The following is a 20,017-nucleotide window of genomic DNA, read 5'->3' on the forward strand; positions in this document are numbered from 1 at the left end:
ATTCAAAATCAACGATAGACAAATCTAAGTTGTATATATGACCTTAATGCCTGTGTGATTTGCAGCCTGAAATGACACAGGCATTAAGGTCATTTTATATTAATTCAATCAATTTAGGTCAAAATGGAAATCTAATAGTGTAGCTCAGTTAAAGTAAGTTTAATAAAAAGTCTACTATCTGTTGCGTGCATTGGGATATGCCATTATATTGTTTACAAATCTGATTATGTGGCAAAGTAAGAAATCTCCTGGTGTAGATAAAATGACAAGGGTTCTTTTAGCACGATCCTGAATGTGCGATGTAAAGTATGCTGCAGTATGTCCATTTATTTTTTAAGTTTAGTATTTGTTCTTATCATACGGGGAGAGGAGAGGCGTGGTCTCCCATACATAAGTGGCACATTTTATACCTATGCTTATCATATATTTATTCATACATATTTATTCCATCTTCTGAGTTTTAAAACAACATATTTTGATAGGTGTCCAACTACTTATAGCCACTTTGCCAGTTATTGCATTTCAGTTTTAATAGTGTGCCTTTATTTTGATAAGGACATCGATTTAAAAGGAAGTCAGTAATTTTCACATTCATACTTGACAATACTTCTTTTGCATGCCTGTAACCTGAGTAGTAGATTTATTTTGCTGCCACCTAGTTTTTCGCCTACTTAGGCAGTAATTGCTGGAGTGTAACTGACCAGGAAAACACATTTATCCTAATCATTGTCTTTCCAGCTGCAATATAAACAAAAAATAAGTGGCAACAATTGTCTATTTGTGTGCAATAACCTAATTTGATTTATCTTTATCGCTTACTACGACTGAAACAAAGAAAGAAAAACATGCAAGAGTTTCATGTGATCTTTCTTTTTGTCCAATCAAGCTCAAACACATCAGACGTACAGAATTTAGTTTTCCATAGTGACTGGAGAATAGAGCAGCTTTGTTATTGATGTTGAAACTTTCCAGAAATGTGTTACTTTTGCTTTATTGCCCCCTTTCTTTTATTTTTACAACCTGGTGTAAACGGATTTGATGGTGGAAATCTTGGCAAATGCATCACCAGATCAAAGTCTGTACGTGGCCATGTACCATGAACAAACACACACACCCCAGTCGCCTTGATGTGTCTCGTTATCTGTTCTGTAGATTGTTCTCTGTGCAAACAAATGACACACATAAGAGCAGCCATAAAAGCTGGTTTATTAAAATACAAAAAGTGCATACTTGCCTTTGATATTGTTGCCATATGGCTTTGAATTTCCAGTGCACAAAATCCTTTGAACTCTATTTAGATTCGCTACAAGATACAAGTTATTACCAAGGACATATTTCATGCTGCCAACACGTGTTGCCGGTGTGCAGAGGCTAAATGTTTAGAGGTGAGATTGTCTTGAATGAAAGTCAGAGTCCTTCTCTTTAGCTATTGTCAAAGGGTAAAGCACTCAATGACTCTTTCACTGGTGTTGTCCATGTGACCAGCAATAACAGTCTTGAGTACAGTTTCTTTATTCTACCCTGTTTTATAGATTATTTATCTTTCTCTAGTTTTAATTGCGGTTCTTTCAAATTCCACTTTTTCTGTCTGTTAAGCACTTTGGAACTTTGTAAAGAAAAGGGTTATATAAATAAAGTTAATTATATATGTTATTATTATTCAGTACTCTGACTCCTCCAGCTATTTTCCCTGAGAAAACGAGGTTCGCCTTGTTATTTTTGTCTCCACAAAGATGTTAGGTTTAGTTGGGTATTTTTTATAAGATAATTTTTTTCACTTAATCATTGTCAACAGCAGCTTATCCCGATAATATTTGTTTTCTGTTTACCAATATATTTCAAAATAAGTGCATTAGACGTACATTAGATGTGTAGTATAGTATATGTACAGTTAGAATAATTAATCCATTTCTTGTATTGAACAATAAAAAACTAATTGGCAACCATCATTATACTGGATTTGTGATTCAAGTCAATGATTATGTAAACATGAAAAACATTCTCTATTTCCAGCCTCACTCAAATGAGATTTAAACATAATTTTTTTTACAATTTTCTGATATTTTATGGCAATGTATTCTTTAATCAGTATAAGCCCCAAGACGTTTTCTTAAATGTAAATTAAGTGTATACGTCTAGGTCAAGAAGAGCCACACCCTGAGTGACGATGATGTCACAATAGCTTCCTCAGGGCAAAACAATTCATGCTGCCACGCTGACAGCGCACAGGCGATGACACTGTTTACCCTCCTGCATGTTTCTACAGTATACGTGAATCTTCAGTGTTTGGGTTACTACATGCACTTACGTAATGCTGCTAACGGGGTCAGTTGTATTTAGGTACAAGTTACAGTATGTGTTTGAGAAGATAATTCACAAGTAATAAAGTAATAATAATGGATACTGTATGTTTTTATTGAATGTATAATGTTGCTAAGATATAGTCTTGTGTTGAGCAGCTGTTATGTCGTTGTGAGACATACATGTGCTAGTTAAACAGGTGTGCTGTGTGAGCACACTACACAGGGATCTGAGAACACACTGTGAGCCCTCATGACCTGAGCTTCAATAGGGAGGAAATGCATCCATTCATTGTTCTGACTGGGACACACAGTATCTGGTTGCTATGACCAGAAATTATCATGTGTCAGTGACTTACCTGTCAAACTAGTTTGGGCATTTCACGAGTGCCACTTTATGGGTTATTACTAGAAAGACTATTATTTTGTAAAAGGAAACAAAGACTGTGTATTACAATTTGAGGAGTATTCAAAAAATGAAACACGACCCAACCCACAAACACAACCCATTCTTTATTCATTAAATATCACACACCCAACTCTGTTTAGAATCAGTAAAATGCAAACTTTTATAATTCCCTGCCAGTTTTAAATGTTTATTCATTCATTTATTTGTTTCAATTAATACATTTTTTCACTTTATTTGCTGAAGCCATTAACTGTAGCAAACATTAGCTCAACAAATTACAGCTTGACTTGTTGAGTGGTTTATTTTTCTTTAAAGTTTAAAGTGCATCATAGACATGAATTATTTGATTTAGAAATTCACCCTTTCCTCACTGTGTGATTGGAACGCTCCCTGAATTGATAATTGTGATTTACAGTGCCCAGCCTATTTACATAAATACTTCCTTGTCCTCTGTGTCTTTGTGAGAGATGACGTTCATTTCATTCTGAGGACCTTTTGTTTTTAGTTAGTGCAAAAACAGGACTTCAGCCTGTGGCCGTTGCTCCGTCAGCAGACCTTTGAGGGAAAGTGAGGAGATGCACTTTCCCTCCCTGGGTGGAAAGAATGGCCTTAAGGGAAGCAACATAGCACAGCAGAGGAGAGGTGGGGCCACTTTAGCTCTTATGACAGGTGGACACAGGGAGGAGCTACATTACCTGTGCAGAGCAGGCAGCCAGTGCACCAGTGAACATTACACCTGTTGCACTTCCCAGGCTCTTTTTCTCTCCCTGTCTCTCTCCCTTCTTTCTCCTGTCCCCTCTTCTCTCCCCCCCCCCCCCCCCATCTCTTCTCCTTGACTGGTCTGGAGGCACAGGGTGGTTGACAGCCTCACCATGGATCCAAAGGAGGCCATTGGGGGTGAGAAGGAGAAGGAAAAAGAGAAGGAGAAGGGGATAAAGAGGAGGAACCGGCCCGTGTTCCTGCGTTACCTGGAGAGGAGAAAGACGGACACCATAGTGGATGATGACATGGCCAAAGGTGACTTCAACCTGGGGACGCTGGTGAGGAGGAGTCAGTCTGACAAGACGGAGTACAGCGCTAAACTTAAAGGTACATCAGCTAATGACCTCCCCAGGGGTCACAACTATGGCAACAATCTACACACACACGTGAAACAACACGCATTCTGACACGTCTCTCAAATCTTTACACTGGAAACAATTTAAACAATTAAAACTCAAACACACTGGATGTGTGATGTTTTAGACAAGTATGTCCACTATAGATGAACGCACACATAAAGTATACACTGCTGCACAGCTCTGGATACACGGCACCTGTTGTGTTACCATGTGTTGAGCAGGAGATAGTCCCGGAGGGATGAAGGCTCATATGCAAACTGTGCACAGAGGAGTGGCTTTAGAAGAGCTCCTGACCAGCTTGTAAACAAGACCTGACACCGGTGACGTCTTGTACGTTTTTGGGAATAATCACAACTTTAGTTTCAAGATATTTCAGGCCCTTGGTCTTTCAGTTTGGTTCACACACGTCATAACATTAAACCAACATCGATTGGCCTGGAAAGTAAGAACAAGAAATAAATAAATCATTGATGCTGCCTCATCACAACAGCTGACACAGTCTTGCCCATGTTCATGGAAAAAAAAAAACTGGCTTCACCTGCCCTCAGAATGCAGTCAGTCAGTGACGGGGAATGTTGTACTTCAGGCTAAATGATTGGCATCAGGAGGAAAGATTAGACAAAGTATGAAGGATTTCCTGTATCACTTGTTTCTGGGGCATTCTTTCCGGCCAAAGGACCCAAAAAGACTGTGTTCAATCGAATAAAACCTCCATGTCACTTGTTGGCGTATAGACAAACAAGCTTTCACACACAATTGCCTTATCAGCAGCTGTATTTACCTGACATAGAGACACTCTCTACTACTATGCACTCTCTGTTTTTCTGACCAACCTGTACCGTAGTCAGGGTTTAAAAAAAAAACACTGGGTTGTTTGCAGTAAACCAGTCACCCACCCTCTTTGACTGCAAAGCCTCGCAGCCTGACGTGCACCATTACGTAGGCTACAGTATTTACTGTGGTATTACCACTGCAAATATTGGCAGAATGATGGCTTCACTGAAACATGTGAGGTGCTGTTGATTGACTTAATGTGAGTATGACTAAAAGGGATATTTGATCACTTCAAACCTCAGTACTGATTTGGAAAATCTAGATTAAGAGGCAATTCTTCCCGTGATAGTGTCCGAGTGGCCAGCAGGAAAACTCCATGGCTGTAAATTACAATTTCAGTCATGAGTGTGTTTTTTCCTCCTTCTGCTCTTCACAAAATCCAGCTCTTGCAGATACTTTCCCTGAGAAAACCCATCTCTGTTCAACAAACAAACATATTCAGTCAAAAATATTGTTTCTTTGGCGTTCAAATTATGATTTTATTTGTCCGTTTGTAGGCTGAAAACATCACTTTCAGGTGTTCACAATTATGTCAAACAGCAGCTTAATAAATAAAATAAAGTTTTGATAATATACCTTGTAGGATATATATTTTCAGGAAACATTTTTGCTGTTTTACATATTTCACACTAGATACACTACACAGAATAATCAAAAAGTGCTGTCGAAATAATTTCCTGGTTTGATCATTGCCCTGAAATCAATCAACAGATGACTTCAGAAAATAATCTGCAGATTATTCCTCTGTAAATCATTTGAATAATCTAAAGAAGATGTAAGCGGCCTCACAGCTGACAGGCAGTATTACAGTGGTATTACCATTGCAAATATTGACAGAACGATGACTTCATCGAAAGAGGAAACATGTGACCTGCTGCTTCCCGCTCAGTTCTCATCTGCCTGTCAGACAGGTTGGTTGAGCTACAGCGCCATGGTAACATGATATCAGCTTGTGTCTAATTATTAACAGCATTATGACTAAATATAAAAGTTCTGAAAATGATTTACTAACACACAACTCATGTACAAGGACAGAAGTAAAGCACATATTCATATGTATTTATTTAGCCACTAATCATTTATGGAGCGGGTTACTTTGTTGTAGGTCTATGCTGTTTGAGGACTGATGCTTTCTTACAGTGTGTGTGTTTGTGGGTGTGTGTGTGTGTAGGTGTGTATATGTGTCTTTCTATATGATTATGAGGACAAATTCAGGTTCAAAATGATTGTTGTGAGGACATTTCCTTACAACTCCAATGGGCTTTTTGATGGTTAAGATTTGGTTATCGGATTTGGTTAGATTAGGTTAGGTTTTATTAATTTAGTTTAGGTTAGGTTAGATTAGGCAAGGTTAGGTTGGGTTAGTTTAGGTTAGATTTGATTAATTTAGTTTAGGTTGGCTTGGGTTAGATTAGGCAAGGTTAGGTTATGCTGAATTAGGTTGGGTTAGTTTAGGTTAGATTTGATTAATATAGGTTAGGTTAGGTTCGGGGGTAAGAATCTATCACGGTGACTATGCCCATGCAGATCAATGACCACATTATGAGTGGAAAGATAAGTCAAGGCATGTGCAAGCACACATCACTCAGGGTTAGGCGTTTAGTTGTGATGGTTAAATTTAGAGTAAGGGTTCGAGTTAGTACGGGGGTTATGATGTATGTATGTGTGTGTGATCTTTTTAGGACCTTTTCCCAGCAAAAACACTGACTACAGCCTGGTCCTACCGAGGCAAGACGTCATTTCTGAGGTCCTGTTTGTGTTCAGGGCTAAGATATGAATTATGGTTAAATTAGGGTAAGGATTGGGCATGACTTGGTCAAGGTTAAGGTCAGCCATGAGGTTTTGGTTTGGCTGTTTGGCACATTGAAGTCAACGCTGTGTCCTAAAAAGGACAGCTGCGCAAACCAGTGTGTGTGTGTGTCACCTTCCTTTGCCTAAATATTCTTTATTGATCTTTCACATCAAAGTCAGTGGACTTGCAGGATTTACATTCACAGTGATAAAATCCAGCTGTGCACTTTGCTATATGGCAAAGTCGTATCATTCCTCGTTGATGGCGATACGTGATACACCAGGCCTTGTTTTTCTGTTCCGGGGCTGTCGGTTGGATCCCTTTCAATGGGCTGCACATTGAAAAGCCCTGTATCCACTTACATGGGAACTCCTGTGCCAGCAACCATTCCTCACCAAACATAATACTGGCAAAAGGATAAGTCAGCATAGTTTGAGACCTGCTGCTGAGTTAGACTGTAACAGGTTATATTTTATTTTTTTGTACCAGAACGGAGGAATCGTTTCAGGGCCAATTTTGAATGGAACAAATTTCACTAAGATTTTAAAATAATCTGTATGATATTGCTCTTATTAAGACTTTACACCATGGGAGATATAAACCGGAGTATATATATATATATATGTTTATATTATAGTATAGTATATGCTTCATATAAGGGTTACCCTCACCTGATCTCGTACTATGGGGGACTTTTCTCACGGGTGGAGGTTTTCACAGATTCCGGGGTCTCTTTTCACGGTGAATGCCCATGTTGACATGTGACACTTGATGATCCTGTTGAAACATGAATGTGATCCTTTTTTTTACATAACACTTCCACTATAATGTGTTAACTGGAATTCATGAAAAGTGGTTTTCCACAGTAAAAACTAGAAATATATTCAAAAGGAATTCACGTTAACGTGCCTTTTCCTGGAGGAACGACCAGACACTGGCAGGTTCATTAATAACTGCTGAAGAAACAAATTTCAAAACTGCACCACCATGTTCAGTCTCATGACAGTCGATGTGCTGTTTACTAAACATGTTTTAGGGGCCTGAGAGCCTGAATTTAGACAGAGACATAGATTTCACCTGTTTAACTTTATTCAATGAATATAATAAAAGTATGTAGGAAGTTCACAGACTGATCATACAAAATGTGGCCACATTTATGCCAAGTATTGAAATATGATCGGTGCCAAGATACGAGGGGAGGATACAAAACATGAACAATGAATTCCAGTCCAATAATCCTTTAATAACATGATGCCGATTCTGTTGTTCTGGTTTTCACTTGTTAGAAAGTTGATGATTCTCCACTGTGGGTGTTTTTTCTGCCCATGTATCTTATATAAAAAGATGAAAACAAGTTGTAACTACGCAGAATGTGATCAGATCTCTGCTGAAGTCGGCCGCGTGTAAACACGACCTCTGCAGCATTCATAAGATAGTACTGATCTCATTAAATATTTTACTAAACTTCAGCAAATGGCTCCAGCCACAGTTTACTCTGAACTTTTCTGATTCCTGTTCCTACAAACACAAAAGACAGTTTGAAAAATGAAATGAAAAGGTAACAAGCTACAGCTGCCACACTGGTTTTCGTTAACAGTGTAACTTCCTCAGAGCACATGTGATCATGCGTGCACGCAAAAGTAAATTTTTCTATGTACATTTGTACTGATGTGTGTCTGTGGTCGCTTGTGCATGCACGTCAAGTAGTGTGCATGCACGTCAAGTAGTGTGCAATACGGATGTGGGCCACTCCAGGAAATGATACGGCACGTCTGGCCTTCTTGTGGCCCGCACAAAAATTTATATGAGCCTGACGTTGCCCACAAATTTGGCCCAAATATCCCAAAACAAATTTGAACCTTTTCTGGCAAACATGCGGCGCTCTAGGCAAGGTTTAATTTGGATGTGAACCTAAAGTGGCCCATGTGATAAATGGTGAATGTGGCCCATCTAGCCCAAACAAATAAATCCTTTGACACCTTCGGTTGACATGTGGTATTGCTGTAGCATATTTGTGTTTTTCTATGTTTTTACAGTATAGTTGTCCTTGGTTCACCTTCTCTCTTTCGTACACTATTATCCAGCCATTCCATCACTGATGCAGTATGTGGGCTGGATGTGGGTTGTGATGGATTAGGGCCAAATCTGGGCCAAAACTAATCTTCGACGTGGGCTACAACGATACTGATATGTTGTTTTGAATGCTACTTGCTTAAATATATATGTAATATGTATGGAACACCAGGAATTATTTGACCTGACATCTGTTCAAGTTCTTTTTCCTTTTCTCAGCTCGGACCTAATACAAAAATTAATTGTCAACTAAACTTTAGATCTGTTGTTGACCCATAACTGAGGACAGCACATACAAACCCCAGGTGTAAATGCAAAGGGTGTGACTCGTCTAATCATTACCTATATATATATATATATAGCTGAAGTGGATGGTGTTTGTATTTGCAAGCACAACTGTGTGTGTGTTTGTGTGTGTGTGTTTGTTTTGTGTGTCCCTCTGTGAATCAGGTCAGTGTGTATGTGTCCTCGCTCATGTAGGTGTGCGTGTGTTCATCATCGCGTGCCACTCCTCTCACACACTCCCATTCGGAGCAGATGGAATGCCTGAGCACGCCGTGGCATTACATCAGCGGCACGATTAGTTCTGTAACCTGACACAGGCCTCGCAGCCCTCCGCCTCTCTCTCTCTCTCTCTCTCTCTCTCTCTCTCTCTCTCTCTCTCTCTCTGTTCATGTCTCTCTCTCTCTCTCTCTCTCTCTCTCTCTCTCTCTCTCTCTCTCTCTCTCTGTTCATGTCTCTCTCTCCCCCCAGAGGAGGAAGTGGTGCATGGTGTCGATTAGGCAGCAAGGAAGCATCGCTCTTCCCTGAGCAGACACCCCTGCCTGCCATGCAAAGCACAGAGCAGCCACAGACTGATTAGGCAGCAAAGCAATAAAAAAAAAAAAAGAAGCAGCGTGCCTGCCTGGCATGTTAAGTAAGGCCTTTTGGCGTCTGAGTTAAAATAATTAGATCACCGTGAAATAGCGACAGCTGCTCAGGCGTCAAGCGAATGCGTTAGCAGACATGTATGTTTTTCCAAGCATACTCAGCCCACAGGGTGTTTACTGCCATCAGAACACATGCACATGCTCCACAAGTGGCTTGAAATGCTGGCAAAAACATGACATGCTAGATTATAGTACCAAAACGTACGTGCACTCACATCATTAGCTTTGCATGACCTTGTATGAATTTTGATTAACTCTAAAGCCTACCTCAAAGGAATGTACCTGTAAATAGTACATACGATGCACATGAGATTATTTGCATCTTTGTTTATTTCATGTCTTTCAATCGTGTTTTTTTTCCTCTCAGAGAAAATGACTCCACATGACCTGTCCGCACCCCCCTCTCCAGCCATGGACCCAGAGGAGGTCCGCTTGAGGAAGATGAACCGCAGGGCAAAGGTCATTCAGGAGCTTGTGCAGACTGAGAAGGACTACCTCACAGACCTGGAGCTGTGCATCAGAGAGGTGGTGCAGCCTCTACGGAACATGCAGGTAGTTGTTGCCTCCAGGTTGTGTTTTTATCCTGGTCTGTTTGCGTGTTTGTTGGCTGCTTAGTTGGTTGGTTGGTTGGTTGGTTGGCTGGTTAGTTGCTTGGCTGGTTGGTTGTTTGTGTGTTTGAGGGGAGGATCCAGAAATTGTTGTTTACTTTCTTTAACATAACGTGATAGAGCATTTTTTGACATTCACTGATTTCCCAGGGAATAACTGATGGATATTGATAAAAACGAGCGTATTTAGGGGACAGACATACTCTGGATCTCGTTAATTTGTTTGCGTGTTACTAAGTTACATTCAAGTGTTTGTTATTGTTGTATTTAGCAATAACCTTTATTTGAATAAATCTACATTTAAAAATGTCAACATTAGTGCTCCACTAATTGCAAATGAGTTGATGTTAAACATGTCACTTGCTCATGTGGAACGCTAGATCTTGCCGACCGTACAATATAAACATATCCCATATCTTTAACCTAATTTCTGACAATAACCTCATCATGACAATAACTGTAATTCACACACGGATCAGCTATACATTGTTTTTCAAAGAATTATGAGAATAAGATAAAAATGAAGGTACATTCTACAAACAAATAAAGATTCAGAAGTCAACACTGAAATATCCAAATTAAGTTTGACCTCATAGGTTAATTAACATTAATCATAGTTTATTTTTTAGAGAAATTAAGGAATCAATTTAATTGACATTTAGGCATGAGTATTCTTTTGAGTTCTCTGTGGGAAACAGCTGGTCAAAGTCATGTTTTACAGTTTCCTTATGTTCTGTCAGGTTGTGGATATCGATCGGCTGTTCACCAACATGGAGACATTGTGTGAAGTATCTGCAGCTCTCCTTCACAGACTGCATGAGGCCCTGGCTGACCCTGATCCAGAAGCAGTTGTTATAGGTACTAACATTTTCACTCTTGGCTGATTCGATACTTGTTAAAATTTTACTTCATCTGGATCATTTTAGACAAAAAGTATCTCACGTCCCACTTTTTATTTGAAGGAGAAGTATTCATCCAGGCGAAGGCAGCTTTAGAAGATGTATATAAGATTTACTGTTACCATCACGATGACGCCAACACGTCGCTCAAATCGTATGAGAAAGAGGAAGAAATAAAGCAACATTTCACCACATGTGTATTGGCACTGAAGTAAGTGAAGTCACTTCCTCTAAATAATCGTCACATCATTTCTAACTTAACTTCCCTAAAATTCTAAATGTTGTGATTTACTGTTTATGATTTTTGATGGTGTGTTTCTTTGTCTTTATAATTACAGGAAAATTTACGACGAAGAGTAAGTATCCCATGATCTAAAACGTATTGACACTCTTAGTATATTGTTATATATAGATCTGGATTATTGTGTTGATTTTGCAGTATTGGTCTTGTGTTTTCTTCTTTTTTGAATCTCATATCGATTGGAGTTTAACCATTACATCAGTCTAACTGAACAGGGCCTGTCACATATAATATATCAGCACTGGTCATCATGCATCAATGTGAATAAAACATTTTACAGAACATACTGCAGAAAAAAAGTTTAATTTAATTCAGAAATGATGAAAAAGCATCAATAGATTTATCTTAAACGAAAGGAAAAGATGCTTTGTTCCAAATGTATTTACTATATGCTATTTAGATACCAGCTAATATATCATATATACAGTCCCTGACAAAAGTCTTGTCGCTTGGGTACAAGTTGACCTTAAGTGCCCCTCAAATATATTTGTAATCAATTTGTTTTTACAAGAAATGGCTAATTTCAATCCCAACAGCTTTTGAAATAATGTTTTGGTGCCAAACGAAACTGCTGAAAAGCATTCTAACGTTCACAGCTTGGTAAAGCCCACTGAGTCAGTTTTTGCAAAGACAAAAGTCTTGTCGCCTTGTCATATGATGCACCCAATCCTAGATTACAGCCTCACCTGTGATCAATAATTGATCAATCAATTAGTGGGTGTGTATAAAAAGAACCCCAGCACACCAGACCTTCACATCAACTGCAACTTGACCTCTGACAACATGCCTAAGATTCACCCTGAGACCAAAGCGTTGATTATCAAGAGGCTGAAGACCAGATCCATTGCTGAGGTGGCTGACACCTTCAATGTGTCTCAGCGTCAAGTACAAAGAATAAGAAAAAGATTTGAAGAGACTGGAGATGTTTTTGACAAGCCCAGGTCCGGCAGACCCCGCAAGACAACTGCTCGGGAGGACCGTTTGTTGGCTCGAAAATCCAAGGCCAGCCCCTTTTCCACTGCAGCAGAGCTCCACCAGGCCTGGTCACCTCAAGGCCCCGTGTCAACCAGGACAGTTTGTAGAATGCTGTCTCGAAATGGCCTCCATGGTCGAATCAGTGCCCAGAAACCAGCACTAAACAAAAGGCAATTAAAAAAACGTGTGGCATTTGCCAAGGCCCATAGCCTGCTAAAAGGATGGACGCTGGAAAAGTGGCAGAAGGTGGATTTCTCAGATGAATCTTCGGTTGAATTACATCACAGCCGCCGCAAATATTGCAGGAGACCTACTGGAGCCCGCATGGATCCGAGATTAACCCAGAAAACAGTTAAGTTTGGTGGCGGAAAAATCATGGTCTGGGGTTACATCCAGTATGGGGGTGTGCGAGAGATTTGCAGGGTGGAAGGCAATATCAATAGCCTAAAATATCAAGAAGTATTAGCTACCTCTTACATTCCCAACCATACAAGGGGTCAAATTTTGCAGCAGGATGGTGCTCCATCGCATACTTCCATCTCTACATCAAAGTTCCTCAAGGCGAAGAAGATCAAGGTGCTCCAGGACTGGCCAGCCCAGTCACCAGACATGAACATCATTGAGCATGTCTGGGGTAGAATGAAAGAGGAAGCATGGAAGACGAAACCAAAGAATCTTGATGAACTCTGGGAGGCATGTAAGACTGCTTTCTTTGCTATTCCTGATGACTTCATCAATAAATTGTATGAATCATTGTCGAACCGCATGGATGCAGTCCTTCAAGCTCATGGAAGTCATACAAGATATTAAATATGGATCTCACAGCACCACTACTTAATTCACTGATGTTATGCAACATATTTTTGTATTTGAAGTAAATTATTTGTTCAATTTTCACATTACTCTCTGTAGGCGACAAAACCTTTGTCTTGCCAAAATCTGACCTTTCTGTGTTCATTAAATGATCAATCTTTCTTCAGTGAAGCAAATTTATTTTAGTATATTAAACATAATTTGGGAGGGTTTTAGCTTTCATATGAGCCATTTCTAAAACCAATGGATAAATTAAAAGTCAGGTTATAAGCTGTTGTTTCTACAAAATGGATAAGTGACAAGACTTTTGTCAGGGACTGTATATATACAGTATATTTATATTGGCATAAGTCAGTCAGGCTCTGATATATATATATACTATATATATTTAATATATTCTTGTGATTTGCACAGGGGTAAACCTAACTTGCTGAACATGGGTTCACTGCTCATCAAACCGGTTCAGAGGATCATGAAGTACCCTCTGCTGCTCAGGGAGCTGTGGCAGGCCACGCCCGAGGACCATCCTGACTGCCTTCCCCTGCAGGAGGCGTTCACCGCTGCCAAAATCATTAATGTGACCATCAATGAGTTCAAGAGGCGCAAGGATATAGGTGAGATTTTTTTATTGCTGTCTGTTTTTTTAATTCCAGTGTATCATTTTGCTACCTGTGACTTTCATGAAATTCAGTCAGGACAGCAAATGTAATTTTATATATTTTCTTTTTATCTTCATTCTGCCTCCATGGTTTTATCTATTCTCAGTCATGAAGTATAAGCGGTTGGAAGATGAAGGAACATTGAGGGGAAAACTAAACAAGTTCAACATCCACTCCATCCGTAAGAAAAGCGACAGGTTCGCCGGTTATCTCAAGATCCTCACCGGAGTTGAACCGCAGGTAAAATAAAGGATATTTTCACTCCACAGTCAAAAAGACGTAATTGAAATCACGAAGCTTGCGGACTTGATGGTTTAAATCAGTACAATGTCTGGCCTTGATATATATTATCAATTTAAACAACCAATAATGACATTTTCAATTGTAGAGATATATAGAAAGTTAAAGGCATGATTGGCATTTAGCTATTGTTGTTTTCTAGGTGAGAGATGAAGTATTTGACAAAGAGGAGAAGCTGTTCCGAGGTCTGGAGAAAGCCGTGAGGCAGCTGGTCAAGAATCTTCAATTTTACCAGCAGCACATTCGGGTAGGTGTTATATTTCCACCTGCTAAATGGGCATGTTCAATGCTGTTTTATCATTAACATTGTAAACCTTTTTGTGTGTAATGTATTTTCTGCAGGAGATGGTGTCTGTAGCTGTCCAGAACGTCCAGGACATGGAGAACATTGTTAAGGATCCAAACAAAAATGGGATAAATGGCTCATTGCACAATAACGGAAATGATCCTTATAAGCACTTTGTGAGTTTGGCTTTTTTTGTGCTTCACAATAAAAAAGTCACCAGTTTTATTCACCGAACAACTGATGTGACTGTCCAGCTTTTCCCACTCTTCCCTTCTGAATTTGTGCCAGGGCCTTGCTTCGTTGTTCCTACACAACCTCCCATTCATCCTCTAACTGTGGGTCATCTGTCTTTCTTCTGCCTGTTTTATTAATCCTCACTCGATCCGGTAGCTTCCTCTCACCTTCCCTCTCCTGCTCTCCTCTCTCTGGATTGCACTTTGGTTTCCAATTCTAAAATATAACTCCACCTCTGAATGGGACTCTTTGTGCAGCAGCTCTTCACTGCAGCAGTGCAGCGCTGACCCCCAAACCAGATCTGTGATGACCTTGACAAAATGACTCTAGACTCAAAGGCAAACATGCTCTTAGAGGGAAAGCAACACTGTTATTGTGCATGAAAGGATTGTATTGTGTCTACATGACAGCTGTAACTGTTCAATGCTTTCAGGTGGGAAGAAGATTTTCTTTTTCTTGATGAATAGCACCAGCCATTGCATGCTCCTTGCTATAATAGAAGTCTGTTATGTGTGCTGAACAACATCTGTTTGTCTGCATGCAAATTAAGCTGCAGCAGCTCTCTTGTTGTTATGTATTCAAGGTTAACGCACAATTTACTGGCTTTTTGTGTAAAAAAGAGACACTGCTGCATGTTAGAAATAAGATATTTAATGCCGAAATGTCTTTTAAAAGTACCTGTTTACATGGTCAGAACAAATCATAGAGAGTATATAATTCTCTAATGCTGTAAACCTCTACTCATCTTCTGCTTCCTGCCTGGTTTCTTCCTGCAGAAGGACAGTATGGAGCGCTTGGTCCTCGTCCCCCTCTCCTCCCTGCAGGGCATGTTCACAGCCCCCCAGAAGCTCATCCAGAAACGCTATGACAAATTGCTGGATTACTGCAGCCGCCTCGAGCGCTCTTCCTCTTTTTCATCTTCGTCGTCCACCCCTTCTTCCTCCCCTGCACCGGCACCAGAGGACCCGGCCGGCCCGACCAGGAGGGACTACGAAGCACTCAATGCCTTGCTGGTGGAGGAGTTGCAGAGGTTCAACATGGCCGCCTACACCATCCTGACCAACTGTGTGGTGTATCTGGTCTCCCTGCTCAGAGAGCTGATGGAGGAAATACTACTACGTGCTCCATCCATGCAGCAGCTACCAGTAAGGATTCTCATCATAATGCAGACACCTTTTATTTTATTTAACACTGAAACTCACATTTGCTATTCTTGCCTTTCCAGGCTCCACTGTCGAACATTGCTGAGGTGCAGAACAGCATCATGGATGAGCTGAATAATCTGACTTTTGTTAAAGATAATGCACAGAAGCTCATGGAGCGCAAAGTCAGCTTTGAGAGACAACGTGACAAGAAAACAACGGTATGAAATCATTCTGAGTAGATGATCTACAGAGTTGGCACTATTCAGATCCCTGATCAGTTGTGTAACTAGACTCCTCATTGAACTCACGTAAAAACAAAAGTCCCACATACTTCACAAACCATTTCAACAAATTCCAAGCCATGAACTGGCAGCTTCTCTTCCTATCAAAGAGAACAGCTCCAGGCTGATTAACTGCGGCACCTGGCAACCTAAAGCTCCAGCAGGTATCAGTCCCCTGAGATGTAGAGATGATACGTGTGTAGGTGTGCACACATGCATACTCATCTGTACTTGTAGAAGTGTGTTTGTGCATGGTCATGTGAGTAGCATGTTTTTTCCAGCTCCTATACCTCTCAGGAGATTATTACCTGTTGCCCTCCCTAGATATGCCTGCATGTGCCCTCACATGTGGCACGCACTTTGAATATTTACACCAAGACTCCTTTGTGTCGTGCTGTCTTACAGACGATGGAGGTGCAGCATCAAACGGAGGAACAGCGAGCCCGGCTGCTGACAGAATACCCCCAGAACCGTCTCTACTTGCTGAAGAGGAAGTGTAACGGCTGCCAGGATCAGGACCTCAGCCTGCTGGAGGGAGAACTGGTGGCCCTGCTGGAGGACACGGACCCATTGGGCAGCAGCAGCCGCTGGCTGGTTACCACTGGAGGCAAAGGTGTGTGTGTGTACTCATCTTTGTTACCTTTTTAGGACCTTTTCCAGCATAAACACCGACCTTGACAGGACCATTCGACCTCATGGGGACCATAGCCCAGACCCAAAAGTCATTTCTGAGGTCCTGGCTATGGTTAGGGCTAAGATGTGAATTGTGGTTAGGTTAAGGTTAGAGTTAGCTATGAATTTTTCATGGTTAAGGTTAGGTAAAAGGTTTGGTTAAGCTGTCAAAATGAATGGAAGTCAACACAAAGTTCTAATAAGTTGTGCAAATCTGTGTGTGTGTGTGTATGTGTGTGTGCATGAGGACAAAGACACTCGAGGCAGAGGTAGTAGCTCTTTGAGACATCAAAGGAGAAATCATTTTTTACACTAATTATCTGAATGGTCTCCTTTAATAACACACGTTCCTCTGTGAATGCACCTGCATCTGTGAGATGACTAAGGCTCGTGTAGGAACACCAAACTTTACTTTCTGACTCCGACAAGTCAGCACACAAGCATCAGTCCCCGCAGCTCCTGTGATGTCATGGTTGCCGGGTTCCTCTTTGCCTGCCTCTGGAGATGGTTGCTCCTCAGCTTGTCTCCATCTCCCCTCCACGTCTCACAGAAGCACCTGAGATCCCAACGTCTTGTTTGGAATAAACCGCTGTGCGTTGTAAGCAGTGTTACTTAGAGTACAAAGCCTTTCCCTTTGGGTATTGAGGAGCAGGGTTGGAGAGATGCCGCTTGCGTGCCTCTCTGTACTCTGCAATAACAATTTCTTTTTTATGCGCGTGAGGAGAAAAAAAAAAAGGGTGTGTATTTTTCTCGCCGCATTCTTCACAGACTCGTCTTTTCCTGTGGGATTACAAGCATTCCCAGGAAGTTGTTGTTCATCCCTCTGTTGATATCCATGCTATGAATATGCTCACCTCATATTTACACACTCCTCAGGTCGCTCGCTGTAACTGGATTTGATATTGTAAATGTAAATACTGTGGCTTATGCTTTCGGCCTTAACGTGAGACACACAATCATACATATTAAAAACACATTCATCCAAATGATGCACAATTATTCTGGGGAAGAAGTTTTGTGATCAATGAATGGAAATGACTCATTGACTCAGAAGTAGTTTGTTCTGTAACGTGTAACTGGAAAAAGGGTCAGTTCACCTCCAAATGCGCAAGACGGCAGCGTTTGTATCCAGGATATTTAGGCTTCGTTTCTGGACATTGAGGAGGGATTAGAGACATGTCGTCCATCTTTACATACAGTCTGTGTGCTCGACCCATTATGGTAAATTTTGCCTGTGGTGCTGAAAGGGATAGTTCACCCAAAAATGAAAATAATTGGCCACCAGTTACTTCAATTGTATTGGATTTGGCTGCAATGCTGTTTACCCCTGAAACTCCAAAAGTGTTTTGTGGACTCAAACACTTCACCCACCCCTTCATTGGGATAATGGGGAGTAGGTAATGAGTGGATTTTCATTTTTGAGTGAACCATCCCTTTAAATAAACAAAGAAATTTGTGTCTAAGGCAGAAATCTCAGCGATGCTACTGTTTTGTTATTTTGGCCGAACCGACCCTTTAAAAATGAACAAGTCTGGCATCCTGACAAACTGTCGCTGTGTGTCACTTTTAGGTGCACAGGGCTACGTCTACTCCACATTCCTGAAGCAGTACAACCCTCTGAGGGACTCGCAGCGAAGAGGCCAGATGGTCAAAGAGCAGCAGCCGCAGCAGCAGCAGCCGCCACCTGTCATGGTGGACGATGACTTCGATGACCTCAGCCTGTTTGTGTCGGGCAGTGGCAGCAGCAGCCTGCGAAGCTTCAACCTCACCACCACTGACAGCGGCTCAACCCTCTCCGGCCTACAGGGGGAGCCAGAGAGCCCGGAGGACCTGGAGGAGACATCGGACACAGATGCTCAGCAGGTGCGTGTGGTCGCCCGCAGGTTCTTGCACCATATGGATGTCACTTTAAGATACGACATTGCTTAGCAAAGAAGAGTTTAAAAATATTGGTTCAGATCAATTTAATTTTCACCTAAAGGGCAATTAAGGTAAATGAAAATGACATGTTTTTGAATGTACATAAATGTGCGTACAGACACTTTTTGAAATCAACATAAAAAAAATAATCAGAGAAAATAAGGAGGAACTGCATCAAGCCACACACCACATGTACTAATAAACAGTGCCACCATCTGGACTTACAGGAGGATGCACTAGAATGGAACTCAGTTGAGCACTTACCTCCGCACAGGCCGAACAGTGCCCTCGTGAAACCACGTTAAAATTCACTAGATTCAGATTTTTATTTGAATCTGCACCAAATTGCATAAACTCATAAATATCAGTCCTCTAAACATGCCTGATTATTTTCATCAATAATCCATAATTATTCTTTGATGTTAAAAGTCCACCTATCTCACAATATTAAAGACAGTGAACATTAAATTCTGGATTCATCAAAAATGTAATGGGTTCTTCCCTGACCCAAAGCACATCCTGCCACCAAGTCCAGTAGTTCTGCCTAATCCTGCTTTTGGTGGAGGTACAACTTACTAAACATACTAACATTTAAAAAGTATCTTTCATCAGTTTAATTCTTTCATAAAAAACACACACAAACATTTTTCTTTTCTGTGCCTCAGACATTTGATTGATGCGTCTGTTTCCACAGTTTTATGCCGTGTACGCATTTCAAGCCCGCTGTGACCAGGAGCTGACCTTACAGGAGTACCAGCATGTCCGCATCCTCAAGTTCTGTGACCTGGGAGGCAACAAGGAGTGGTGGTTGGCTGAGGCTAACGGACAGAAGGGATACGTCCCGGCCAACTACCTTGGCAGGATGTCCTATGCCTAAAAAACAAAGAGGCCCTCTGTTTAGCTATAGGATTTCCAGTAAACCGAAACCATCCAGGGAACCAAACTCCAGAAGAACCTGTGGCATTTCAAACAAAACTGTTGGAAGTTAATTAACCCTGGCAGGTCTCCAATCTGTCACAGGGTTGATGAAGGTTATTATCAGAAGTCTCATACCATAAGTGTTGATAAAGAATCTGCTTTGCCTCTGTAATAAGAACAGCACCTGTAATCAGATGATTATGGATAATGATGGAAGGAAAATACAGGGCACTGTGCTGAGCACTTTTGTACGTCAGTGTTGATCGATAATGAAGTGATTTATTCATGAAGTAAATTTTATATGTGAAGTGATTTATAGATGAAGCAGAAGTTATATGTGAAATGATTCATAGATGAAGTATATGTTTTATGTCGAAGTGAAATGAAGAAAATATATATATATATATATAGTGCCACTTATATTTGAACAGTTTTGTCATAATAGTGTATAAACTCAACCTTTATGATAACTTGTGTGAGCCTTTCTTCATTTGTTCTGTGTGAATCACATTCAGGGACAACACATGCTACAAAGTCAATGATATATG

At 40.7% G+C, this 20,017-nt stretch overlaps 1 protein-coding gene and 1 long non-coding RNA gene across 4 annotated transcripts; both read left to right on the top strand.

Moving 5' to 3' along the window:
- Positions 1-3,399: 3,399 nt before the first annotated feature.
- Positions 3,400-19,939, top strand: arhgef38 (Rho guanine nucleotide exchange factor (GEF) 38). Of its 3 annotated transcripts, none has more exons than XM_034602110.1 (14): positions 3,404-3,798; positions 9,826-10,010; positions 10,807-10,924; positions 11,029-11,176; positions 11,304-11,321; positions 13,469-13,668; positions 13,820-13,953; positions 14,156-14,260; positions 14,356-14,475; positions 15,310-15,678; positions 15,759-15,896; positions 16,365-16,572; positions 18,202-18,494; positions 19,246-19,939. In XM_034602110.1, exons 1-14 carry the CDS (start codon positions 3,582-3,584, stop codon positions 19,426-19,428), a joined length of 2,436 nt encoding a protein of 811 aa, XP_034458001.1. In that variant the 5' UTR covers positions 3,404-3,581; the 3' UTR covers positions 19,429-19,939. The 3 variants fall into 3 exon arrangements, with proteins under 3 accessions (XP_034458021.1, XP_034458001.1, XP_034458010.1); XM_034602119.1 differs by having other exon boundaries at positions 16,365-16,566; XM_034602130.1 differs by lacking the exons at positions 11,304-11,321; positions 13,469-13,668; positions 13,820-13,953; ... (5 more) ...; positions 18,202-18,494; positions 19,246-19,939 and having other exon boundaries at positions 3,400-3,798; positions 11,029-11,180.
- On the top strand, positions 12,587-12,999 carry LOC117771630. Its single transcript, XR_004615623.1, has 2 exons — positions 12,587-12,737; positions 12,803-12,999. It is a non-coding gene; the product is annotated as an uncharacterized LOC117771630 (long non-coding RNA).
- Positions 19,940-20,017: the final 78 nt, after the last annotated feature.

Source organism: Hippoglossus hippoglossus, chromosome 1 (assembly GCF_009819705.1).
Source record: "Hippoglossus hippoglossus isolate fHipHip1 chromosome 1, fHipHip1.pri, whole genome shotgun sequence".
Classification (NCBI taxonomy): domain Eukaryota; kingdom Metazoa; phylum Chordata; class Actinopteri; order Pleuronectiformes; family Pleuronectidae; genus Hippoglossus; species Hippoglossus hippoglossus.

What these genes read in the sequence shown, in the direction of transcription:
- arhgef38 (XM_034602110.1), top strand. Translation starts at nt 3,582, where the DNA reads ATGGATCCAAAGGAGGCCATTGGGGGTGAGAAGGAGAAGGAAAAAGAG. An exon ending in GTACAGCGCTAAACTTAAAG is followed by an intron (nt 3,799 to 9,825) that starts GTACATCAGCTA and finishes TTTTCCTCTCAG; the next exon opens with AGAAAATGACTCCACATGAC. An exon ending in CATCCATGCAGCAGCTACCA is followed by an intron (nt 15,679 to 15,758) that starts GTAAGGATTCTC and finishes TTGCCTTTCCAG; the next exon opens with GCTCCACTGTCGAACATTGC.